The 25,114-nt window shown below is 34.2% G+C and overlaps 5 protein-coding genes across 7 annotated transcripts; all 5 read right to left on the bottom strand.

Moving 5' to 3' along the window:
• Positions 1 to 1,649: 1,649 nt before the first annotated feature.
• Positions 1,650 to 3,961, bottom strand: LOC148585111 (uncharacterized). Of its 2 annotated transcripts, none has more exons than XM_088517481.1 (2): positions 3,282 to 3,961; positions 1,650 to 1,866 (listed from the first exon to the last, which is right to left on the bottom strand). In XM_088517481.1, exons 1-2 carry the CDS (start codon positions 3,909 to 3,911, stop codon positions 1,843 to 1,845), a joined length of 654 nt encoding a protein of 217 aa, XP_088373607.1. In that variant the 5' UTR covers positions 3,912 to 3,961; the 3' UTR covers positions 1,650 to 1,842. The 2 variants fall into 2 exon arrangements, with proteins under 2 accessions (XP_088373607.1, XP_088373606.1); XM_088517480.1 differs by lacking the exon at positions 1,650 to 1,866 and adding an exon at positions 2,790 to 3,126.
• On the bottom strand, positions 3,901 to 7,701 carry LOC132186674 (uncharacterized). 2 transcript variants are annotated; one of them, XM_059600676.2, is made up of 3 exons: positions 6,622 to 7,701; positions 6,281 to 6,417; positions 3,901 to 3,968 (listed from the first exon to the last, which is right to left on the bottom strand). In XM_059600676.2, the coding sequence occupies exons 1-2, from the start codon at positions 7,252 to 7,254 to the stop codon at positions 6,298 to 6,300; spliced, it is 753 nt and encodes a 250-aa protein (XP_059456659.2). In that variant the 5' UTR covers positions 7,255 to 7,701; the 3' UTR covers positions 3,901 to 3,968; positions 6,281 to 6,297. The 2 variants fall into 2 exon arrangements, with proteins under 2 accessions (XP_059456659.2, XP_088373605.1); XM_088517479.1 differs by lacking the exon at positions 3,901 to 3,968 and having other exon boundaries at positions 6,098 to 6,417.
• A 3,021-nt stretch (positions 7,702 to 10,722) lies between these two features.
• On the bottom strand, positions 10,723 to 11,849 carry LOC132188151 (uncharacterized). Its single transcript, XM_059602553.2, has 2 exons — positions 11,226 to 11,849; positions 10,723 to 10,998 (listed from the first exon to the last, which is right to left on the bottom strand). Exons 1-2 carry the CDS (start codon positions 11,823 to 11,825, stop codon positions 10,876 to 10,878), a joined length of 723 nt encoding a protein of 240 aa, XP_059458536.2. The 5' UTR covers positions 11,826 to 11,849; the 3' UTR covers positions 10,723 to 10,875.
• Positions 11,850 to 16,811: 4,962 nt separating this feature from the next.
• LOC148585110 (uncharacterized) lies at positions 16,812 to 18,301 on the bottom strand. The gene is made up of 2 exons (XM_088517478.1): positions 17,378 to 18,301; positions 16,812 to 17,180 (listed from the first exon to the last, which is right to left on the bottom strand). Exons 1-2 carry the CDS (start codon positions 18,008 to 18,010, stop codon positions 17,052 to 17,054), a joined length of 762 nt encoding a protein of 253 aa, XP_088373604.1. The 5' UTR covers positions 18,011 to 18,301; the 3' UTR covers positions 16,812 to 17,051.
• Positions 18,302 to 22,185: 3,884 nt separating this feature from the next.
• On the bottom strand, positions 22,186 to 23,939 carry LOC148585109 (uncharacterized). The gene is made up of 2 exons (XM_088517703.1): positions 23,253 to 23,939; positions 22,186 to 22,254 (listed from the first exon to the last, which is right to left on the bottom strand). The coding sequence occupies exons 1-2, from the start codon at positions 23,850 to 23,852 to the stop codon at positions 22,186 to 22,188; spliced, it is 669 nt and encodes a 222-aa protein (XP_088373829.1). The 5' UTR covers positions 23,853 to 23,939.
• Positions 23,940 to 25,114: the final 1,175 nt, after the last annotated feature.

Here is a 25,114-nt window from a genome sequence, read left to right as displayed (position 1 = left end):
TTCAATCTGTGGACAGAAGGGAGATATATTGAGGGAGTGGGAAAAACAAATGAGGAGGCATGGCGCGCTGGGGAAAGACAAGATAAAAAACAAAAAAATTCAAAATTCAAACGCCCGCCAGGATGGCTAGAGGAAATTTCTGAAAATTTTCTGACGTGCCAGGTGTTGCACGTCAGAAATTTCTGACGTGCTACACCTGGCACGTCAGGAAATCACTCTAAAAAAAATTATTTGAAAAAAAAAAATATCTGCACATATATATATAATAATATATTTAAATATATTTTCTGACGTGGTGAATTACCACGTCAGAAAATGTTGACGTGGCACAATGCCACGTCAGAATTTTCTGACGTGGCAATTCACCACGTCAGAATTTTCTGACGTGGCAGTCCGACACGTCAGAATTTTTCTGACGTGGTAACTTTTGCCACGTCAGAAAATAAATAATTTTTAAATATTTAAAATCGTTAAAATTTTCCAGACGTTCCAATTTTTAGCACGTCAGAATTTTCTGACGTGTCAAAACAGACACGTCAGAAAATTCTGACGTGCCACTGTTCACACGTCAGAAAATTATTTTCTGACGTTTTAAAATTCACCCGTCAGAAAATTGCTGACGTGGCAAAAAAACTTATACTGTAGCCACGTCAGAAAATGTCATTTTTTTTGTAGTGATATGCTATATATTGTACTTTTATATCATCTTTAATCTTTATTTTAGAGAATAATTTATATGAGTAATTTTATAAGTTCTTCTTATGTCCTTCTAAAAATGAATTGGCTTTTAAAATTGCAATTTGATTCAAATCCAGTAATGATTAATCACAAGCTCAATGCTAATTTTAAAAGTCACTACATATTATTCTTTGCATGATATAACAGCGACTTCCAACATTATTCGCACACTTCTCCATTAGAAAAATTGTTAATATATTAATTTAAGTATTTGAGATAAGTGATAATTTAATATAATATCATAGCAGATGGGATAAGTTGATGAACTACCCCATCCTTACTAAGAACAAGCTTAGTAGTTGTTTGGTAGTGAGGATAGGCTTGTTTGGCTATTTATACTGTATGTTTGGTTACAATAATATGACAACCTTTGTTTTAGATTAAGGACATTATAATCCTCTTTAATTATCATTGTTCGATCGAGTTAACTGATTGTGGGAATAAGGTGATCCTTATCCCTGTTTTTCTGTAGTTTAATAATAGCTTTATTTTTACGAAGAGCTCAAAAAATAAAAAAGAAAAAAAAGGAGAGATTCAATTGTATTGGTAAGAGTCTCCTCGTATGACATGCTACAAATTAAAGCCTCCACCCTTATCAACTATATCATTGGATACAAGTGCGGAATTAGTCTTTAGAGTTTAAGGGACAAAATTAAAAAATTTAAAGGTAAAATTTTAAGAACTTTTTTTTAAAAAATTGGAACTACATGCCCCTTTCTGCCCCTAATTGGATAAAGAAGAGTCTTTTCTATTATCTATGTATCAACTACAACATTGGATAAAAAAGAGCCTCATTGTTTTTTTTTTTAATTATTATTATTATTATTTATTAAGAAAAATTCATTCTGATTTCATTCATTAATAATCAAAAGTATAAAAGCTCTTACAATCACAGAGTATAAAGCTTTGAAATTTATAGACAAAGTCAAAGGATTACACGTCATAGAGGTCAAAAACATACAACTTTTACATTGAAATCCTATGACGTCTACATCCACTAACCCATGCCAATCTTCGGTTTATAGAATAGATCTGCTCGGTGCAGACTCAATCCAGGACGTAGGTAGCCATTCTCCAGGCATGAGCAAAAGCACCTTGCCAAAACTAGTCCTTCTCGACCCGAAATGCCTGTAAATTATTCACGTCCTAAGCCCAAATGCCAGGACAGCAAAACAAGCAATAAAATACAGGAAAACAAATAAAACAACAAAAAAACTACAACACAACAACAAACATTGGAGCAAAGGAGCAGATGAGGTTGCCGGCAGCGCGAAAAAAAGGGCGATGGAGATCGACAGCACGATGGAGATGGTAAGGCGGAGTCACGACAGCCGCTATGCTATGGGAACCAAGAGAAAAAAGCTCTAAGCAAAACGGAACAAATGGGAAAACTGCATAGGCATGGAGGGGGAGGGGGAGGGAGGGAAGGGGAGGGAGGGAAGGTGAGGAAGGAGGAGGAAGGAGGCAAGGCTTCCCCCCTCCTCCAAGCTGAGGACCTGTGCGGCGCTCTCTAAGAGCCTCATTGGTTTCGTATATTACATATAACAAAGCAATAATCTTTCCGAAGATGTAGATGTTATCAAGTAATTAACTCACTTGTGACGCACGTGGCTTTCCTGCTATAATGTTGACATTAAAAAATTTTCATTGAGGTACATTATTAATTTTTAAATATTGATGAAGGTATAAAGAGGGAAGTAGTAGGGAGCCAAACAAATGAACCCAGAAAAATTTTCAAACTGACGTGCATGGTAGACAATAAAAAAATCTTGCCACCTCAGTTTGAAAATTTTTCTGGGTTCATTTATTTGGCTCACAGCACTTCTCAATAAAAAAAAAAGATACATCTTCAAGGGTACAATGTAATTTTTCCTTTCTTTTTTTTTTGGCCCCTCAAAATATTTTTTAATACGATTCAGCCATTAAATTTCTAATTTCGTCTCTACTAATCTTTTTCAGCAATATTAGTTTATAATTAGCGAAGTTTACTAAATTGATAAAGAATAATGCTGCTTCATACAAATAAATAAATAAAAGGCATAACTAACATGGAACAGAAAATGTGACATATGATTGCAACTAAAAATTAAGAAGACCAAATTTGCAATCTCGTGATTACTATTTTGTAAGAACACTAGTCCTACATAACTCTTGCACCAAGAAATAAAGCACACTGATTTTCAACAAAATTGCCTTAATTGCTATACATAATCTGACGATTCCTTCACTTCAACCAATCCCTTGATTTACTCATTCTAATATGAAATTAAAGTGAATCATATTTCAGATTACATGGAAGCCTTTTGTCCCTTTGTCATGTTCCAAAGAAAGGAAGACGTCCGTTAAAACAGTATTTGATTGCAAAGAAGCTTTGAGCAATTTCACACCCTAACATCAAACCACATAATTAATCAAGAAACAAAATAGTTATAATATATATGTAATCATACACTTAATTTAACAACATGCAAAAAAAGAAGCATTTGGTTGTTGCCATGCACATGCACAGAAAGCAAGGGATGAGTCAGGAGTACATGACATACCTCATCCATGCCCAGATCGACCACTTTCTCCTCAACATCCCCAACATCCTTGACATTAAACTTAGTAAGCAAAGTGATAAGAATGCTGGAGGAGGATGGCTTCACCTCCATGTCATCCATCACCATGTATGTAACCATCGGTTTCACGTAACCTTCTTCACTAGTGGGAGATGCCCTGATCGTTCTTGGTGGGTCTATGAATGTTACCGTCCGGTCCATCTTATTGTTGCACTGAGGACAAATTGTGCTATCGTCATCAGCCACGTAGCTGCTACAGTTGCTGGAAATGTATGAGTACGGACACCTGTACAATTGACGGAATGTTGAGCTAACGTTTGGCAATAGGAGAGGGAGTTTAGCACCAGGCATGACGACGTTGGGTTCTAGCAGAAAACGTTTGTCTTTGTCTGGTTGGATGTAAGAAACGCTCATATTTTCAATGCTCCGGTAGAGGGTTGGCAAGCAGCCTACCATGCCGCCTCCCTCTTTCAGAAGCCTCGTCACAGCTCCGACCGGCAAAGTGAAAATGCTAAATAGGAAATCAACGAATTCTTTGTCTGCTTCAGCAAACAGCACCCGTTGTCTCTTCTTGTCTATGAAGAGCTTCAAGCTTACTCTGGTCGTTGCCATGGTAGGTCTGTGAACGATGATGAATCTTCGAAAGGATTCAGTATGGCAATTAGAACCCTACACAGAATTGTTAGATAATGAGAAAAAGAAAAGAAAAGGCAACATAAACATAAAAATAAAAAGAGGACAATAAAATAATTTTTTTTTTTAGAAAAAAAAAGGAAAAGAAAAGATGACAAAGGTTGCATAACTTGCATGTGCTATTAACTTTTGATTAGAGTATTATATATATGGAATTGGCTTTTCATAGAAAAGCACGGGCTAGTAGCTAAGCTTTATTAGTGTCCTTTCATTTCACCATCACGAATTTCTTCGACCTCGTACAATTGCTTTACTTTTGTCGGCCATGAGGGTTCGTACGACATGTTTGTTTGTAAGTGATTCCTTAACAAAAGTAATTGAAAATTACGAAACAATCTGTATGAAATTCTATGGTGGAGTAGTTTTCAGTAAACCATTTTAATCTGTAAGGAATATAGGAATTAATATCTCTAACATTTATTTGGATATTCAGAACAATTTAAGCAAATAATTTTGTGGAAATACTTTTATGAAATTCATCGGTCTTGAACAGATGAGGGAGGGGACAGTTCGAGTCTCGAGACACTATACTAAATTAGATCCAATAACATGAAGATCTCGGTGAATTACATAACTTATTTGAATTGACATTTGGAGAACTACTTCCTTGGATTCTCTGTAGAGGAACAAGTTTCTTTACGAAAATTTCATTAAGTTCTTCTCTCAATATTCACCCTAGCCTAATAAGTAGCTTGGTTGCCAAGAAACCAAAAGAAAAGTCATAACTTAAAAAAAGTAAAGTTCAAGGTTTTTAGGATTAAAAAATAATAATAATAATAAATAGAAATTTCCTCTAAATCTAACACAATCTTATAAACTGACACATGTCATTTTAACATGTCTCTCCCATGTTTTTTAATATGCTTACAAACTCGTACACCGTTAGGCATTAACTCTTTTCTCTTAAAATTCTCTTGCTTAGTCCTCAAGAAGTAGTTTAATCGGTTGGAACCACGCCTAATAAAACAGAGATCATTAGTTCGGATCCTCCTCCATTTTCTTGTGTGGACATGTCAAAAAAAAAAAAAAAAAATCTCTCACACAAACATACAGGCACAAGTCCAAAATTTTACCATTGGTGGACGTAGCCGTTGAAGATGCATGGACATGTGGACCTTAGACAAGTGAAGATGGCCTTTTCTTTTACAATATATTTCCCAGCCGTTGAAGACACATAGCTGATAACTGATACATGTTTCCATTGGTGGACCTAGCCGTTGCAAGACCTAGACGAGATACTTTTATGTTTGCTCAAGTTACCGTTGGAGCTGGTAAGTGGTATGGTTGTGGACCAAGAAGATTGCTTTCCCTTGGTGATAAGACCTTTGCAATATTATCTAATGTTACCGTCCAGTAATAAGAGGTCATTTTTGGTTTCTCCATATAATATTTCAAAATATGCTACATATTATTCTCTTAACTATCTTTTAACTATTTCTTTTTGCAAATCTAATGGATCTACTATTTGATTTTTTTGACTCATGTAAATCCCATAAAAATTCAATAATAGATTTATCCATTCACTCTATGGAGATGGTTAAAAGATGCTTGAGATTTTTTAATATTTGAAAAGGGGTAAGCCAAGAAAAGATGATGCTAAGATTTCATATGATTTTATGTCGATTATAATGTTAGCTTTCTAAGTATAGTGAAAATAAATAATATTATATTTTTATGCCAATAGAATAGCGTGAATTGAGCTATATTTGTGTAACATGCACGATGTTTTATTATTATGTAAAATTTTTAATTAAAATAAGAAATAGATTACAAAGTTTAAATTTGAATTCAAGATTTTGTTCGGAAATCATTTAAATCACAACATTTTTTTTTTTTTATAGACATTTAAACAATACTTATTCTAAAAGCTTCAATTAATAAAAAAAGTATATAATCATTTAAACATGATGTGAAGGGCTGGCAAAAAGAAGACTCCTCAAAGAGACTGCTAAAGTTGAAGAGCATAAATGTTGGTCAGGTTGTCTTAATTTTTGTGGGAATCAAGTGAGTTGTTAGAAGAAACAAAAAGCTTAAACCCCTCGAGTATTCCAGCCGGGATTACTCCTTGGCCAAGAAAAAAAAAGAAAAAAAAAATAAAGGATGAATAACAAAAATTAAGCAAACATATATAGTGATTCAAGTAATGTAACACGAGTTTGATTGTTTAGGATTAACATGGAACACAAAATGAGAAACATGAGTGCAACTAAAAAGAAGACCAATTTTGTATGAACAGAGCTGAGCTCTTGCAACTAGAAACAAAGCACACTGATTTCCAACAATATTACCTTAATTGCTATAATCTCTAACACTTCAGAATCACATATGACGTATGTGAGTCCTCCGTTTTAACGTTCTCCACGGAAAGAAAGACGTCAGTCAAAACGATGTTTGATTGCAAAGAAGTCTTGAGCAATTTCACACCCTACCATCAAAGCATATAAAGAAGCAAAATAGTTATAAAGTTGTATTGATACTTGGTGGCGATGCCATTAACAAATACCCTTAATATTAATGACTTTGTAGTTCAATGCTTACCAAAAATAATAAATAAATTGACAGAAAAAGAAGCATTTGGAAGTTGTAAAGCACACATAATAAAGCAAGGGATGAGTCATGAGTGGCATACCTCATCCATGCCCACATCGACCACTTTCTCCTCAATATCCCGCAAGTCGTTGACATTAAACTTGGTAAACAGAGCTACGAGAGTGGTGGGGGAAGAGGGCTTCACCTCCATATCATCCATCACCATGTATATAACCGTCCCTTTCACGTAACCTTTCTCACTTGTGGACGATGCCCCGATTGCACCTGGTGGGTCTACGAATGTCAGGTTACGTTCCATCTTACGGTTGCACTTAGGACAATCCGCGCTATAGTGATCAGCCACGTAAGTGAGACAGGTGCTGTCATTATATCCGTTCGGACACCTATACAATTGACGGAATGATGAGGCAACGTCTGGCAATAGGAGAGGGAGTTTAGCACCGGGCATTATTACTTGGGGTTCCAACAGGAAGCGTTTGCCTTTCTCTGCTTTGATGTGAGTAACACTCAGATCTTCAATGCTCTGGTAGAGGCTTTGCAAGCTGCCTACCATGCCGCCTCCGGCCTCTTTCAGAAGCCTCATGACAGTTCCGACCGGCAGAATGAAAATACCTAGTAGGAAGTCAACAAATTCCTTATCAGCTTCGGCAAAGAGCACCCGTTGCCTCTTCTTATCTATGAAAAGCTTCAGACTTACTTTGGTGGTTGCCATGTAATCGTTAGGTATGTGAAGGATGATGATGAATCTTGGAATGGATATATTGAGTATGACAAGAGCCAAGAGCCTTCAATTGGCCTACACAGAATTCGCTCTGGCAAGTTCCGTGGTAACAAAGGGCCACGAACGCTCGAGAACAATGGGTATTTGCAAATAATGGAAGAGGAAGGTGAAGAGGGAATCCGTTGACTCGAGCGATCGAGTAAAGTGCTTTTCCCTAGAGAGGTGTGCGGTGGCAGCAAGATCGAGGAAGGGCAGCTGGCCTCCACTTGCCTTTTTCCTTCCTTATGCGTTTTATGTTATTTCCATTTGCGTTTTGCATCCCCTTATGCTATGCGTTTTACGTTATTTCCTTGTGCGTTTTGCTTCAGAGGACTGTGGGTAAGAAGCAGAATAGTGGAATCTTTCTTGTAATTTTTGGCGACCTCTGGAACAGCTCCGATCTTTTAACATATTTCATCAATCAGTATTATGCATCCATCAAATCTCCCTTACAATTCAGAAATATACATTCTCAATCACACATTCATCCTAGCATCCCTTACTACGCTTTCCATTGGCAGCCCCAAATAGTATAAAAGTACCTGGCCATTACAATTTTTAGATCTACATAACAAAATTAAGCTCAAAGTTGAAAAGAAAATAGATAGCAGTTGGAATTCCATATGAATTGCCAATTAAATATGATCCCTAAACGACTCCGTATTAAGGTTGCAGATTTGGGAATTGGCAACTATTCAGCTGTAAAAAGAAAAGCCTTGAATGTGGGTGGGATTGGCAACTATTTCTGACATGTTTCATTATGGGACATTAAATGCAACCGTTTTTTACGGTTATAATTCAATGCACCTATGACCTATTTCTATTTCTGACATAATTTTTTACTGATAAATCATCAATACTATATAAAATATCTTGTAAACAGCTTGCATGTACTGTAGTCTGTACTCATACTTAATGGTCCAGTACTGTTGTCAGTGAATACGGTAGATGAAACCCCTTTTTTTTTTGGGATTCCAAATGGTTGCCATAAAACTAGAGATTTTTATTTTTTATAAGCACATTAATAAAAAGATTACAACAAACAAAGATTAGACAATTCAACAATAACCCCAAAACGACCATATCAATGTACATAGGTAAACAAAAATTAATATAAAATGTATCAAATAAATGACGAGGCCGACGTAAGGGTGCAAACGAGCCGAATTTAGAAGATCTTTCTTTGTATGAGCTCGAGCTCAGGCTTAATACGAGCCTAAAATTGGTGTTCGAGTTCAACTCATTTATGTTTGTGTAGAACTCAAACTCGAGTACTTTGGCCTAAATCAAACAACTCAATAACAAAGCCCGTTGAAACCCATTGAACACCCACAAAGGAACATCCAAACCAAAACATAGCCTTAAACAAAATCCTACAAATTGGAATGATTTTTGCAATCAAACTTTAATGGGTTAGACAAAACTGTAAAGAGAAGCTTGGATTGTTAGCTCTTTTGCTTCCAATGGCTTGAACTTCTCCATCCTCCAAGCTGGCCTCCACTTGCGTTTTTCCTTATGCGTTTTATGTTATTTTCATTTGCGTTTTGCATCCCCTTATGCTATGCGTTTTATCTTCTCGCCATTACAATTTTCAGATCTACATAACAAAATTAAGCTCCAAGTTAAAAAGAAAAAAAAAAAAAAAAATCCTATAAATTGTGTAGGTCCTACATTTATTTGTAAGACTACAAAAGTCTCAATACCGTACGCCTAAATATATAATTTTATGTTTTTAAGAAGTAGATTAATTAGTTGGAGATTACAATTCATTAAGCAAATGTAACTACTTTGAATTTATCTTTCCTATTTTCTTTTCCTTCCTTTGTGTGGATATGTTCAAAAAAAAAAAAAAAAAAAAAAAAATTCATTAAGCAAATGTAATTAGTTTGAATTTATCTCTCCTATTTTCTTTTTCTTCCTTTGTGTGGATATATTCAGAAAAAAAAAAAAAAAAAAAAAAACAAGTTTTTCCTTGTATTAAGGGGGTCATGGCCTATACTAGCCACCTTCAGCTCCGTCCCTGCTTGAAGTGACGTACATACAATAACTAGAAGATTTATTTAAAGTTTTACTTTCTACACTAAAATTACTGAATTTGGATTCTCTTAATTTTAAATAAAATAGATAAGAACTCATCGCTTATTTTGCAAGAATAGAATCATCATTTTATTTTCTTTTTATTTTTATTTTTTAACCATTTTATCTTTATAAAAAGGAGAACCGGCAATTTTAGAGAGGATCATTTTTCAAAATTATTGTTTCTGCCTGATGATACATGTCATAACTTATGCCCTAAGAAAAAAAAAAAAAGAAGCAAATATATATATATATAACTTTTGATTAGTTTTGAGTAATTGGCTTTTCATGGAAAAGCAACAGCTACTTATCCCTAATACCTAAGCTTTAGTGTCCTTTTTATATATATATTTTTGGGTTAAATACCAAATACCCTCCTGGGGTTTGGTAACTTTATTTTTAACTCCTTGGGGTTTCATTTTTATCACAAGACCCTATGGGGTTTTGATAAAGGACCAAGTTAGTCCATCCGTTAGTTGACCGTTACGACTGACACGTGGACTGCCACGTCAAAAAATTAGCACGTCAAAAATTTTTGACGTGGCACTGTAGACACGTCAAAAATCTGAAATTTTTGACACCATCCGTTTTAACCGTTGAAAAACGTCAAAACCCGCACGTCAAAAGTGGTTTTTGTATTGACACGTCAAAAACTCTCAGTCAAAAATTCACCCGATTTTTGTAGTGATAGTGCCAAGTGACTATAAACATTTAAAATGTACATTAAATTTAGTCTAAATTAGTAAACTGCTATTAATGATTAATATTCATTTTAAATATTTATAAACATTTGACACTATTTTAAATAGGTTTGAAGATATTTTCTCAAGATTGATTTGGAAGATATTTCCTTCCTTCTTATAATTCCCATTTCAGTTCATCCCATTTACATCCATCCAATTATAGTTCTACATACATTAATTCATCATTTAACTACAACCGATCACTCAAATTACATAAAACCATACAAAACAAATTAAACTTTTACATTCCAAAATATAAGAAAGTAGAAACAATGAAAGGAAAACCTACTCAATTTCTTTCTTTTCGATGAGCTCTTCCGTTGCAACACTGGTAAAGGACAATAAAATTTAATTTGTAAAGCCTTGTATATATATGGCCATTTCACTCGGTCATAACAAATTGACATCCTAATTTATCACGTGTGTGCAATTTGGGGCAAACATTTAAAAAAAAAAAAAAAAAAAATGAATGATATAAATGTTGGCAATTATCATGCAGGTGTGGCACGAACAGGGTCAGGTTGGTCAGTCCAACCAAAATTTGACTCAATTAATACATCAAAAACAGATCATCCAAACAGAGTATAACTAAAAATTTGACAAAATAGCACGGATTTACATATAAAATATTTAAGAAGGCATATTGCCACACCATGTTTTACAATATCATTGAATATTACAGTTCTCCAGGATAAAGGAAGCAGTAAACATGATTACAAAAAATAAAAATAAAAAGTCCCACAGATGATTAATTTTATAGATAATTAACTATTGAAGATGGAGAAAGACAAAGTCCAGTTCCAGTGGTCTCTGTCCGAAGGAAGACATCAGTCAAAACAGTCTTTGATTGCAGAGAAGCCTTGAACAATTTCACACCCTAAAAACAAACCAGATAAATGAAGTAGTAAAAGAGTTATAATATTGTACAATAAGAATGGCGCAGACGTTGTGCATGAAAGCACTGCATTTCCCAGCTTTTTCAGGTATAAAAATTTTATTCAAACAACAAGAACAAAAAAGAAATGGCAGCAAATTAAGGAGCATATGTTAGACAGGAAGAAACTAAATGAAGCATTTGATATATATATATATATATATATATACCTCATCCAAACCTAAATCGACCACTTTCTCCTCGATAGCCTCTACGTCCTTGACGCCAGTGATACCAGAGATGGCGGACAAGGGCTTCACGACAAGATCATCCATCACCATGTAAGTAATCAACCCTTTCACGAAACCAGCTTCCTCATTAGAGGAGGATGGTGGGTCTACGTACCTTAGCTCCCAGGTCAATGACTTCTTCCTGGTTGAAGGACAAATTGCTCTCCGGTCATTAGACACGTAAGGACAATTGTTCCACTTGCATGTACACTTATAAATTTTCCCTGAATATGAATGCTCAACGCTTGGCAAGAGGAGAGGAGCTTTAGCACCAGAAATATTGGCAACTTTTGGGTTTAGCAGAAAGTCTTTGTCTTGGCCCGGCTGAATGTAAGTATCACTCAAATTCTCTATGCTCTCGTACAGGCTATGCAAGGAGCCTGGCATGTTTTGCTTTTGTAAGAGCTTGGTGACAGTTCCAATAGGCAGAGTGAAAATGCTAAAGAGGAAATCAACAAATTTCTTGTCTGCTTCCGCAAAGAGGACTCGATTTCTCTTTGAATCTATCAAAAGCTTTAGTGTTACCTTGGTTTCTGCCATTTTAGCTATGTTGATGCTAAAGAGGTTCCAGTCCAGTTGGTGTCCTCTATTGGCTTTGCTGTTACCCTTTTTACTTTTATAGTCTCTAGGCTCTACGGAATGGCTACAAATTAATGAGAGACGCTATATGTGTGCAACTACTGAAATACATGAAATGGTATAATACGCTAATTGAGATCATGTAATATATGAAATTTGAAATTGTCACCATGGACAATACGTTTGAAATTGTGCACATTATAATTTTGGAAAGGTGGATATATAATGAAGGCCGGAAATATTCGATTTGATGAATTTTCTTTAGAAATTGCTTCAATGTAGTTTTTTTTTTTTAACAAAATAATGACTTTGTTATTATATTTGATTCCAATCACATTAATTACGAGTTTGAAAGAATTACTTCAATCATTAAAGTATAATAATATATATACCATAACTACTTATGCACTAAGGAAAGGGAAAAAAAAAAGAAAAAGAAAGTAAAAGGCATAGAATAACCTTTGCATTTGAGTGTATATACGGAAAGTTGCTTTTCAAGAAAAGCATGCTCTTCTTTACCTCCTTTCTTTTCCAAAATTTGAATGAGCTCTAGTACATAGCTTGGTTGCCAAGAAACCAAAAGAAAATTTGCGAGACCCATAGCAAGTATTTCTTACTTTTCCTTTTGTGTTATACTGAGTCAAAAAGATATATTAATGATTCAAAAGGAAGAAGAAGAAGAAGAAAGGGAAAAAAGAAGATGAGACGTACTAGAACACCGACCAAGCTTTAGCTTTCTTTTTTTGTTGTACGTTATCCGTGTAATTTATTTGAAAAGTTAAAGATACTAATAATCTACTTTTTTATATTTTGGAGCTATAATCTTTTCAGATTATATATCTATACATATGCGATAGAGGGACTGTACATATAGACTCAAGTGATTAATTAGAATGAAATTCCGGACACCATTTTTATTTATTTATTTCTTAATTTGGGTTTCAATTGTATATATTTTCCAACTTGCAAAAGGTGAGACGCTATGAAGTGGAAGGACTACCCTGAAATCTGCTTTTTAGTTATTTTTGAAAGTGTCTTTGAATGCCTATGGGCCCAACAGTCTCATAGTTGTTTCTGATATACTTCTTTGCTTCCTATACCAAAACGGATGTTAAATACACACGTATGTTGCAATTAAAACAGACAACGTTAGTGAAATGAGCGTGAATTATAACTCAAAAGTCATGATTTCGAATTCATCTCCCTTATTTATAACCCCCCGAAAATAAGAATAAAAAACATAATTCCATACCCATGCTGCCATGCAGATGAAATACGTACAATCACCATCTAATATATTGTGATTCTCACCATCTATTATACACTTGAAGGTACGTACAATAATTAGAAGATTTATTTAAAGTTTTACTCTTTACACTAAAATTATTGGACTCGGATTCTCTCAATTTCAAAGAAAATAAAAAAGAGACGGTCCATTGTTTTACAAGAATAAGTGATCATTTTACATTTTTATTTAAGACCATTCTTTCTTTGTAAAAAAAAAAAAAAAAGAACCGACTCCTCTCCAAAATTGTTGTTTCGCACTACGTATTCTGTAGGCAGTTTAACATAGAAATACATTTGTTTATGCGTACGTACGACATGTTTCTCGCATTTTCACTTGACATGGTAGAAAAAAAGTGATTTTCAGCTACAAAAAAAGTAATTGAAATTAAAAAACAATCTGTATGAAATTCTATGGTGGAGAAAGTAGATGATCATAAATCCGATCCTTTTTCAAATCCCAGTCAGATAGAAGGTACGGTGGTCCTTAGCATATTGCCACAATTTTCAACTACCATTATAATCGGTAAGGAATAGGAATTAACTAATCTCTAACATCTATTTGGGTACATTGTTTGCAATTTCAACACATAATTGTAAGAAAATTTGTATGGAACTCATATGTGGGTGAACATTAAGAGACCTATATATTCATCCCCGCTGTCTCCTCTTTTCTCTCACGGACTCTCATCATTCATATAGTCAAATTTGCCTTTTCTCCTTCAAATTCTCGTCCTCCGGTACTCAAAAGGTACCATTCATGAGCATTGACGTGAGCGGGTTTATGCTTGCTGCAAACACTCTAATAGAGCCAATGTGGGACACCATGAAGTGGGATTTGGCATGGATCGTGAGTAATTTGAAACTAGTGATGGCTTTCGATTGTCTTAAATGGGGATTATTATTATGTTGATGAATTGAAGATGATAAGGAGAAATTTAGCGTTTTCAAGTTTATTATGTTTGGTGTTCTACGCTAATGTGTCGTTAATCCTATTTGAAGGCACAAATGACTTAATTTGTACAAAGTCTCTATAAAAATTATTTTCTAATCATAATGTTATATGAAGAAAGTAGGAGTAGTGATATAGAGCACACCAGCGTGAGTGAACAGTGCTCACGCTGGTGTACTTTATAATAAAAAATAATAAACAGTAATATTAAAAAAATAATATTATAAAGCACACTAACGTGAACATTGTTCACTCACGCTGGTGTACTCTATATCACTACTCAGAAAGTAGTGTGAAGTTCATTTCACAAAAAGCAATGGTGGATGTTTAAAAAAAAAATCTAATTTATGTTATTTTAAAATTAATTGTGACATGTAGAAGAAATGGACACAAGAAATTATGAAAACTTCAATAATTGGGTTAGAAGAAAGAAGCTGCCCATAGTTAAAAGAATTATATTGAAAAAATTTCCTCCTTTTCCATTTCAATTGTGCACCATTATGAGATATTACCCTTAACGAGGACGTACATATATATACTGGCATCCATGGGACCTTGAGGACAATGTTGTGTTGAAAGGTTGGGGGATGTCGGAAACGAAACACAATATTTTTCATTTATTTTCTGATTATATTTTAATTTATTCCCTAATTTTATTTCAATTACGTACCATTTGAAATAAAAAACATTTGGTACTCAAAATGACTATTCCATAAAAAAAAAAAAAAAAGAATAATCTTTATTAAAAAAAAGGGGAAAATACATTTTATTCCCTTGAACTATCCACTCATTTGCACTTTGACCTCCAATGTTTAAAAAGTGACACTTGACCCCCCTCCCCCCCAAAACTTTTAAATTGTTGTAATTCGACTATTTCGACTTTTTTTTCCCCAAAATGCCCTCATCCTAAGTTTAAAAAAATAAAAAATTAAAAAAATTAAGGGGTGGCCAGTCTAGGGTGGTCAAAGCCACCCCTTAATTTTTTATTTTATTTTATTTTTTTATTTTTTTAACTTGGGATGGGGGCATTTTGGAAAAAAAAAAAAAAAAAAAAAAAGTTAGAATGGTCGAATTGCAACAATTTAGAAGTTTGGAGGGATCAAATGTCATTTTTTAAATATTAGATGTCAAAGTGCAAATGGGTGGATAGTTCAGGGAGATAAAACGTATATATTTTTTTTTTTTTTTTTTAAAAAAAAAAAGTAGAATAGAATAGCATTGGTATTAAAAATATACATATATAATACTCTAACACTTGAAATAGTCATTTCCTCATTCGCAATGAGAATAATTATTTTATTTCACATGTTTTAATTTTTAATAAAAATTATTTATTAAATCATTCTGCTTATCAAAGTAAAATATATAAGACTTAGCAGCTAAGCTTTAGGATGAAATTGTTAGATATCGAGAAAAAGAAAAGTTAAAGGCAACATAAACATAAAAAGAAAAAGAGGGGGGAAATGACAAGGTCACATGTGGTAAAGAAAAAAAAATATATAAAATAACTTTTGAATTAGAGTTTTGAGTGGTTATATGGAAGTTGCTTTTCATGGAAAAAGCACGAGCTACTAGTAGTTCACCGTCATGAATTTCTTCGAACTGGTGCAATTGCTTTACTTTTGTCGGCCACGACTCACGAGGGTTCGTACCACATGTTTTCTTGCATTTTTGCTTGACATTCTACAAACAAGTGATTCCCAGGCATTAGGGCTCTAATCAAGCCGAGTTGAGTCAAGTTTGACATGCATGCTGTTTTAATGCATAATTATGTCACAATTTGTTCAAATCTTGATTTTAAAATTATATTGATGGAAGGTGTATAATTTTGTCGGTGTTGATATATCAAAGAAATCCTCGATTCGAGAATTTCAGCCTTTATCGATTAACATCCCATGTTTGATGATACACACTAGTAAAAATATGCGGTGGCTGAAGCTATCCCTGACCTTAGGGGCAACTTTGGCCACCTCCAAAGACCAGTTGGAAGTGGCTTCGGCGACCCCTGAAGTCACCCCCAACCGTCCCTTGAAGATGGCCAAAGCCACCCCATAACTCATCTGTGATGGCCGGTCACCACATATTTTTTTCTTTAGTCTATTTTTATTTTTATTTTCTTTTCAAAAGTTAAATAATATTTTATTATTTTAATTTTAATGGGACACGTGGCATGCTCTGAGCCGTTGGATAATATTGAATGGCCAACATTAACAATTGAAGAATCTCCTATTTGCTCTCCAATGAGAGAGAATCCAAATCCAGTAATAATTGAAAAAGTCTAACACGAATTTAATTATTTAACATTTTTTTTATGATGTGAGATTTTTAATTAAAATAAAAAATAAATTACGAAGGTTAAATTTGAAATCTAAGATTTTTATTTTAATATCATTAAAATCACATCTTTTTTTTTATTTTTTTTATAAATATTTAAATCATCACTCATTTTAAAAACTTAAATTAATAAAAATAAATAAATATAATCATTTAAACATGATGTGCAGGGGGCTGGCAAAAGAAGACTCCTCAAAAGACTGCTAGAGTTCAAGAAGAGCATAAATATATATTGGTCAGGTTGTCTTAACTTTTGTGGGAATTTCAAGTGAGTTGTGTAGGGAGTAAGAGAATTTTGTTAGAAGAAATAAAAAAGTTTGAACTCCTCCAGTACTCCAGCCGAGATTACTCTTTCGCAAAAAAAAAAAAAAAACAGATGAATAACAAAAATTAAGCAAACATATATAGTGATTCAAGTGATATATGTAACAGAAAATGAGAAACATGAGTGCAACTAAAATGAAGACCAAATTAGCAAATCACATGATTACTGTTTCGTATGAACACTACCAGTCCTTCAGAGCTGGGCCTTTGCAACTAGAAATAATTAAAGCACACTGATTTCCAACAATATTACCTTAATTGCTATAATCTCAATATTCGTTCACAACAATCACTCAGTCCACAGTCAGTCCCACGTTCATAAGTGAGTCCTCAGTTTTAATGTTTTCTGGCGCCGGCACCGGAAAGAAGACGTCAGTCAAGACAGTGTTTGATTGCAAAGTAGCCTTGAGCAATTTCACACCCTACCATCAACCAGATAAATTAAGAAGCAAATTAGCTATAAATTTGTAATGATCATTCTATTGGCGATGCCATTAACAAATACCCTTAATTTTAATGACGTTGTTGTTCAATTTTTTTTACGAAAAATAATAAATAAACTGACAGACAAAAGAAGTATTTGGTTGTTGTAAACTTGTAATGAGTGGCATATATATACCTCATCCATGCCCACATCGATCACTTTCTCCTCAATATCCCCCACATCCTTGACATTAAACTGGGTAAGCAAAGTGACAAGAGAGCTGGTAGACAAGGCCTTCACATCCAGATCATCCATCACCAAGTATGTAGCCGTCGACCCTTTCACGTAACCTACCTCACTAGTGGAGAACGCCCTTCTTGCGCATGGGGGGTCCGTGAATGTTACTATCTGGCCCATCTTAGAACGGCAATTAGGACAATTTGTGCTATCGTCATCAGCCGCGTAACTGCAACAGTTGCTGTAACTGTTTGGGTTCGGACACCTATACAATTGACGGAATGTTGAGGCAACGTTTGGCAATAGGAGAGGGAGTTTAGCACCAGGCATGAATACTTTTGGTTGTAGAAGAAAGCCTTTGTCTTTGTCTGGTTCGATGTGAGTAACACTCAGATTTTCAAAGCTCCGGTAGAGGCTTGGCAAGCAGCCTACCATGCCGCCTTCCTCTTTCAGAAGCCTCGTGACAGTTCCGACCGGCAGAGTGAAAATGCTTAGTAGGAAATCAACAAATTCGTTGTCCGCTTCAGCAAACAGCACCCGTTGCCTCTTCTTGTCTATGAAAAGCTTCAAACTTACGTTGGTCGATGCCATGTAATCGTTAGGTATGTGAATGGTGATGAATCTTGGAATGGATATATTGAGTATGCCAAGAGCCTTCAATTGGCCTACACAGAATTCGCTCTGGCAAGCGCCGTGTTAATGGGTATTTGCAGAAAATGGAAGAGGAAGATGAAGATGGGTATCCGATGACTCGAGCGATCGAGTAAAGTGCTTTTCCCTACACAGGCGTACGGTAGCGGAAAGATCGAGGAAGGGCAGCTGGCCTCCACTTGCGTTTTTCCTTATGCGTTTTATGCTATTTCAATTTGCGTTTTGCATCCCCTTATGCTATGCGTTTTATGTTATCGCCATTACAATTTTCAGCTCTATATAACAAAATTAAGCTCCAAGTTAAAAAGAAAAAAAAAGAAAAAAAAGTAATCCTATAAATTCTGTAGGTCCTACATTAATTGGTACAATTGCTTTACTTTTGTCGGCCATTAAGGTTACTACTTTGTACTATTTGAACCACATCCCGATAAAGCTTTATTATTATTATTATTATTATTATTTTTTTATAAAAGCATTCGAATCATGGCAATCACAAGCTGATCTTTATATGTAAAGATGATATATTCAATGACGAGTATAAAATATACAGGCTGCACGCACTACGTATTCTGTAAGCAGTATCACATGCATGGAAATACATTAATTTGTTTATGCGTACGAATGACATGTTTCTCGCATTTTCGCTTGACATGGTAGAAAAAAGTGATTTTCAGCTACAAAAAAAGTAATTGAAATTAAAAAACAATCTGTATGAAATTCTATGGTGGAGAAATTAGATGATTATAAATCATTTTTAAATCACAGTCAGAGAGAAGGTACGGTGGTCCTTAGCATATTGCCACAATTTTCAACTACCATTATAATCTGGAAAAGGAATAGGAATTAACTGATCTCTAACATCTATTTGGGTACATTGTTTGCAATTTCAACACATAATTGTAAGAAAATTTGTATGGAACTCATATGTGGATGAACATTAAGAGACCAATATATTCATCCATGCGGTCTCCTCTTCCCTCTCACGGACTCTCAGTATTCATATAGTCAAATTTGCCTTTTCTCCTTCTAATTTTCTTCCTCCAGTACTCAAAAGGTGCCATTCATGAGCATTGGGGTGAGCGGAACACCGTGAAGTGGGATTTGGCATGGACCGTGAGTAATATGAAACTAGTGGTGACTTTCGATTATCTTAAATGGGGATTATTATTATGTTAATGAGTTGAAGATGATAAAAAAAAAAAAATTTGTGTTTTCGAATTTATTATGTTTGGTGTTCTACGCTAATGTGTCATTATCTTATTTGAAGACACAAATGACTTAATTTGTACAAAGTCACTTTAAAAGTTATTTTCTAATCATAATGTTATATGAAGAAAGTAGTGTGAAGTTCATTTCACAAAAAGCAATGGTGGATGCTTAAAAAAAAAAAAAAAAAAAAAAAAATCAAATTTATGTTATTTTAAAATTAATTGTAATATGTAGAAGAAATGGACATAAGAAATTATGAAAACTTCAATAATTGGGTTAGAAGAAAGAAGCTGACCATAGTTAAAAGAATTTCTATTAAAAAAAATTCCTCCTTTTCCACTTCAATTGTGCACCAATATGAGATATTACCCTTAACAAGGACCTACATAGTGGGAATAGGATCTTCTCTAGTCCAAAATAGACTGAAAAATATCTAGTTCATGACTATGATTTCTTCTTAAAAATCCGAAAGTCACAAATGAGACACATATCTCACTAACAAAAGATAATAATAAAATATTATTTCACATTAAAAAAAATAAAAAAAATAAGGGGTGGTTTGCCACCCCATTGGGGGTGGCCGCACCACCCTAGTTGGGAGCTGGGGGTGGCCGAAGCCACCCCCAAAGATGTCTCATTTGTGGCTCTAAGATTTCTAAGAAGAAATCTTAATCACAAACTGGATATTCTCCGGTCGATTTTGAATTGTAGAGGATCATATTCCTACGTAGTGGCATACATGGGATCTCGAGGACAATGTTGTGTTGAAAGGTTCGGGGACGTTGGAAACCGAAACACAATATTTTTCATTTATTTTCTGATTATAGTTTAATTTATTCCCTAATTTTATTTCAATTACCGTCATAATTTCCCTTTTTTCTTTGATGTTGTTCAATCTACATTTATTTCTATTTTTAATAAAATTTGTAAGTCTTTTCTATTTAAGATTGTAGATGTGGTACGACCAATTTACACGGAAAATAAAATTGCTTAAAGCATTTGGGGGTTAATTTCCTCAAAACGATCATTTGGAGGCTTGCTTCATCCCCTAGAAGGGATCGATGTATCTTCAATTTATTTATTTTTTATTTGATAAAAACCACATGTTCTATAATAATGACCAGGATTCAGAAGTTTGACTAGGATTCAGAAGTTTGACTAGCTAGTTTCTTACCCTAAGGGGGGTGTTTGTTAAACCCCCACATTCACTACACTATTCACTTCATTTTTTTTCTAAAAAAATATCCTTACTTTTATATCAAATCACACACTTTTTATATCCAATAATTTACTTTTTATTACTATTCAAATAAAAAAAATTACTACAAAACAAAATTTTTTACTTCCCAATACCACTTTTTCATTTTTCCATACCAATTATTATTATTGTTATTTTTTTTTTTTATCCATGAACAGTGCTGTGGTCCATAAACAGTGCGGTATGGTGGGGTGGGGTGTTGTTTAACAAACACCCCCATATCTTGACTTGTTTCTTACACGTACATGTGGCAACCCTTTTAATTTGGATGAACTTTCCTATGTTGTTTTAGTAAAATATAATCAAATTCAATTTCATGGGCCACCCCCAAGGCCCATCACATTAATTGGTTTCACTTTCAACATGAGCATCCAATTAAGACTCCTCAAAGAGACTGCTAAAGTTCAAGAAGACCATAATTGGTCATGTGAGTTGAGTACGGCCTAAGAGAATTTACTTAGAAGAAATAAAAAAGTTTAAGAAAACATAAATAGTACTAAAGTAAGAAATTTCATTTATGTGACATATATTTACTGTATTTATAAAATAAATATAATTACGATTTTAAGTGATTTATTCCAAATAAAGATTATTTTGTGGAATCAAATATTTTGAATTGATTATAAATTTGATTCTTATTCCTTGATAGAAGGATTAAATAAGGTAACAATTTTGACTAAAGGTCCCTAACCTACTTATTGTATTCTATCGATTGGCACTAGTAGACATAGGTCAGAAGATATTTTTTCTACTTTGTTTTATCTCAGGTTCATATTGCTGAGAGCCGATTTATATCGCTTAGAGGTTCTTCATTACGCTTGAGCAACAATAGCCGCAGGTAATTCTGAATCCCTAATTTTGACTACGTATTATAACATGATAATTATTTTATATGCTAACAACTAATTCATGAAGAGATGAAACACGAGTTTGATAGCTGAGGCAATTGTCATGTTGGCATGCACAAATTAGGTCAAGTTGGTGTCAGCACAATCTTAAAAAAAAAAAATTAAAAAATTAAAACACAATTGATCAGGCCTCCTCAAGATAAACTCCTAATAATTCCTTTCTTGCGTTGAGAACTGGTTATCCATACTAGGAATTATCTTCAGCAATATATATTAGTTCATAATTAGCGGAAGTTTTCTTAATTAATAATTTGATAAAGAACAAAGTTGCTTCATAAACAAAATGAAGGGCATATTGCCACGTACCAGATTTGACTAACATGGAACAGAAAATGAGAAACATGATTGCAAACTAAAAAGAAGACCAAATTAGCAATCACATGATTACTATTTTGTATGAACACCAGTCCTACATACAGAGCTCTTGCACCTAGAAATAAAGCACACTGATTTCCAACATTGCCTTAATTGCTATAATCTCCCGATTTATTTAACTATAAACCCTTGTTACTCATTTAGAAACAGGCTGCGGGTGTACAAAATATGATCTCTCCATGGGCCTTATTAAATTGGGCCCTACGCGAGTGCCTAACTTGTCTAGGCTTGCGCCGGCCAATTATTCCATTGATCCATGTTATATTATCACTTCCAATGCTCTCTTCTCAAAGGAAGAGGCTCTTTTCTGGATTGAAAATGCTCCCTTCTAAAATGAAGGGGCTCTTTTCTGGATTGAAGAGGCTCTATTCTGGAAGAAAAACGTTTGTCAAAACAGTCTTTGATTGAGAAAAAGCCTCGAGCAATTTCACACCCTACTATCAAACCAGATAAATCAAGAAGCAAATTAGTTATAATATGTAATCGTACCCTTAATTTACCGACTTTTGTTAAATTGTTCAATGTTTACCAAAAATAGTAAACAAATTAACTGACAGCCAAAAAAGAAGCATTTGGTAGTACTAATATTAATTAATGCACAACAAAGCAAGCAAGGGATGATGAGTGGAATTAGGGCTGGGTATTGTCGGTTAAGACCGGTTAATGGACTTATCGGTCGGTTAACCGATAAGCTATCGGTTAACCGATAAGCTATCGGTTAACCAAATCTTAACCGATTACCGACCGATAAGAAGTCTTAACCGAAAATTATCGGTCAAATCGGTAATCGATTAACCGGTCGGTTAATCGGTCGGTTAAACCGGATTGGGCTTTTGTGGGCTTTTTATTGGGCTTTTTTACTGATTGCTAATTGGGGCAAAAATTAATTTGAGAATTGCTAGATTGAGTTTTGTGGGCTTTTTATTAGGCTTTTTATTTTTTTAGTTTATATTAATATAATAAACTCTTTCTCTTACTGGGAGCATCATCTGAGATTGCTCCATGAGCAGAAATGCAAAATCGGTTTTACTGTTCTAGCTTCTGGAAGCCCATTTTGTTCCAATGAACAAAATATGTCAACCAAAAAATCAAGTTTTATCTGATTCAAAATGGCAAAATTGAAATTCTTCATTGGAAGGAAATTTGACGTCGTTTTGGTTTTAACTTTTATTAATAAATATAAAATTAAAAAAAAATTAAAAATTAAAATAACTTATCGGTCATATCGGTTAACCGATAAAAAAATTTTAACCGACCGATAAGCTTATCGGTATAAAAGTTTTAACCGATTACCGACCGATAAGCTTATCAGTATAAAATTTTTAACCGATTATCGACCGATAACTATCGGTTACGGTTAATATCGGTTCGGTTAAAGTCGGTAATCGGTCAGTAATCGGTTAATCTGCCCACCCCTAAGTGGAATATATACCTCGTCCATGCCCACATCGACCACTTTCTCCTCAATATTTCTAATATCGTTGACATTTAACTGGGCAAGCAGAGAGACAAGAGGACTGGAGGAAGTGGGCTTCACCTCCAGATCATTCATCACAATGTATTTAACCGACCCTTTCACGTAACCTTCCTCACTAGTGGAGGAGGATGCCCTGATTTCGTTTGGTGGGTCTATGAATGTTACGATTTGGCTCATCCCACAGCCGAAATTAGGACAAATTGCGCAATTGTCATCAGCCACGTAACTGCTACAGGGGATGATAGAGTTCGGACACTCATTTAGTAATAGGAGAGGGAGTTTAGCACCAGGGCAGACTACTTTTGGTTCTAACAGGAAGCGTTTGCTTTTGTCTGGTTGGATGTGAGTAACGCTAAGATTTTCAATGCTCTGGTAGAGGTTCTGACAGCTGCCTACCATGCCGCCTCCCTCTTTCAGAATCCTAGTTACAACTCCGACTGGCAAAGTGAAAATGCTTAATAGGAAATCAACAAATTCCTTTTCTGCTTCAGCAAAGAGAAACTGTTGGCTCTCTTTGTTTATGAAAAGCTTCAGGCTTACCTGTGTAGCTGCCATGCTAGGTATGTGAACGGAAGGGATTCAGTATGGCAAGAGGCTAGAGCCCTCAATTGGCTTGGCTTTATAGTCTTTAGACTACACAGAATTCGCTCTGGCAAGTGGCAAGTGCCCCAAATAGTATAAACTACTTATTATGGGGACCAAACGTCTTCTTTCTCATTTTTCTATCTTTATATCTTCAATGGAATCTGATTAAATCATTAGATCAACACTTATATGGCATAATAAATAATCGACTGAAATTTTCATATCCTTCGATCCATTTAAAATAGTGTAAAATGTCTATAAATATTTAAAAGGCACATTAAATTCTTAAAGTTATTAATAACAGTTTATTAATTTAGATTAAATTTAATGTGTTTTTTAAATGTTTATAGATACTTAGTCCTATTTTAAATAGGTTTGATGATATTTCCTTCAAACAGATTTACGAGAAATTCTGTCCATAAGGCTATGTTTGGCAATCCTAAAGGGTAGCTCAATCGATTGTAGTGATTTTTTTTTATTTTATTTGAATAATAATAAAAAATAATGTAAAAAGTAAGAATATTTACGTTAATTTTGAGACTTTTTTTTTTTTTTTAAGTTTTTAGGTCCGTCCAGCCCTCTATTATTTTTTATTTATTTTTTTATTTTTTTGGCCAAACACAGCCTAAATTAATTGATTGTACGTACACCCAATTAATTGATGACTGTGACAACAGAAGAAAAAAGCGTTTTTTCATCGGTGTTATGTCATAACTTATACCCTAAGAAAAATAAAGTAAAAGATGCATTATATGGAATTGGCTTTTGAATCGTGAATTTCTTCGGCATGGTACAATTGCTTGACTTTTGTCGGCCATTAGGGTTACTACTTCGTACTATTGCACCACATCCATATAAAAGCTTCTTTTTTTTTTTTTTTTTTTTTGTAAGTAGATAAAAGCATTTCGAATCATATTCATACCAATCACAAGCTCATCTTTACGACTTTTTTTATTTTATTTTAGATAGTATACTCCATGACAAGTATAAATATACAGGCTACACTACGTATTCTGTAGGCACTACGTACGACATGTTTCTCGCATTTTAGCTTGACAGGGTAGAAATAAGCGATTCTCAGCTACTAAAGTAATTGACAATTAAAAAAAAACAATCTTATAAGATAGATAACATTTATTTGGATAGATAAATCTTATAAGATATCATCTAATAATAATTACTGGAAATCCAAATACAAATAACAAGAAGAATAGAATCGATGAACATAGTTT

This window comes from Corylus avellana, chromosome 6, assembly GCF_965113065.1.
Source record: "Corylus avellana chromosome 6, dhCorAvel1.hap1.2, whole genome shotgun sequence".
Classification (NCBI taxonomy): domain Eukaryota; kingdom Viridiplantae; phylum Streptophyta; class Magnoliopsida; order Fagales; family Betulaceae; genus Corylus; species Corylus avellana.
The sequence above is the reverse complement of the archived record's forward strand: the minus strand, read 5'-3'. Positions and strand labels throughout refer to the sequence as shown.

What these genes read in the sequence shown, in the direction of transcription:
- LOC148585111 (XM_088517480.1), bottom strand. Translation starts at nt 3,911, where the DNA reads ATGGCAACGACCAGAGTAAGCTTGAAGCTCTTCATAGACAAGAAGAGA. An exon ending in TCGATCTGGGCATGGATGAG is followed by an intron (nt 3,127 to 3,281) that starts GTATGTCATGTA and finishes GTTTGATGTTAG; the next exon opens with GGTGTGAAATTGCTCAAAGC.
- LOC132186674 (XM_059600676.2), bottom strand. Translation starts at nt 7,254, where the DNA reads ATGGCAACCACCAAAGTAAGTCTGAAGCTTTTCATAGATAAGAAGAGG. An exon ending in TCGATGTGGGCATGGATGAG is followed by an intron (nt 6,418 to 6,621) that starts GTATGCCACTCA and finishes CTTTGATGGTAG; the next exon opens with GGTGTGAAATTGCTCAAGAC.
- LOC132188151 (XM_059602553.2), bottom strand. Translation starts at nt 11,825, where the DNA reads ATGGCAGAAACCAAGGTAACACTAAAGCTTTTGATAGATTCAAAGAGA. An exon ending in TCGATTTAGGTTTGGATGAG is followed by an intron (nt 10,999 to 11,225) that starts GTATATATATAT and finishes GTTTGTTTTTAG; the next exon opens with GGTGTGAAATTGTTCAAGGC.
- LOC148585110 (XM_088517478.1), bottom strand. Translation starts at nt 18,010, where the DNA reads ATGGCATCGACCAACGTAAGTTTGAAGCTTTTCATAGACAAGAAGAGG. An exon ending in TCGATGTGGGCATGGATGAG is followed by an intron (nt 17,181 to 17,377) that starts GTATATATATGC and finishes GGTTGATGGTAG; the next exon opens with GGTGTGAAATTGCTCAAGGC.
- LOC148585109 (XM_088517703.1), bottom strand. Translation starts at nt 23,852, where the DNA reads ATGGCAGCTACACAGGTAAGCCTGAAGCTTTTCATAAACAAAGAGAGC. An exon ending in TCGATGTGGGCATGGACGAG is followed by an intron (nt 22,255 to 23,252) that starts GTATATATTCCA and finishes GTTTGATAGTAG; the next exon opens with GGTGTGAAATTGCTCGAGGC.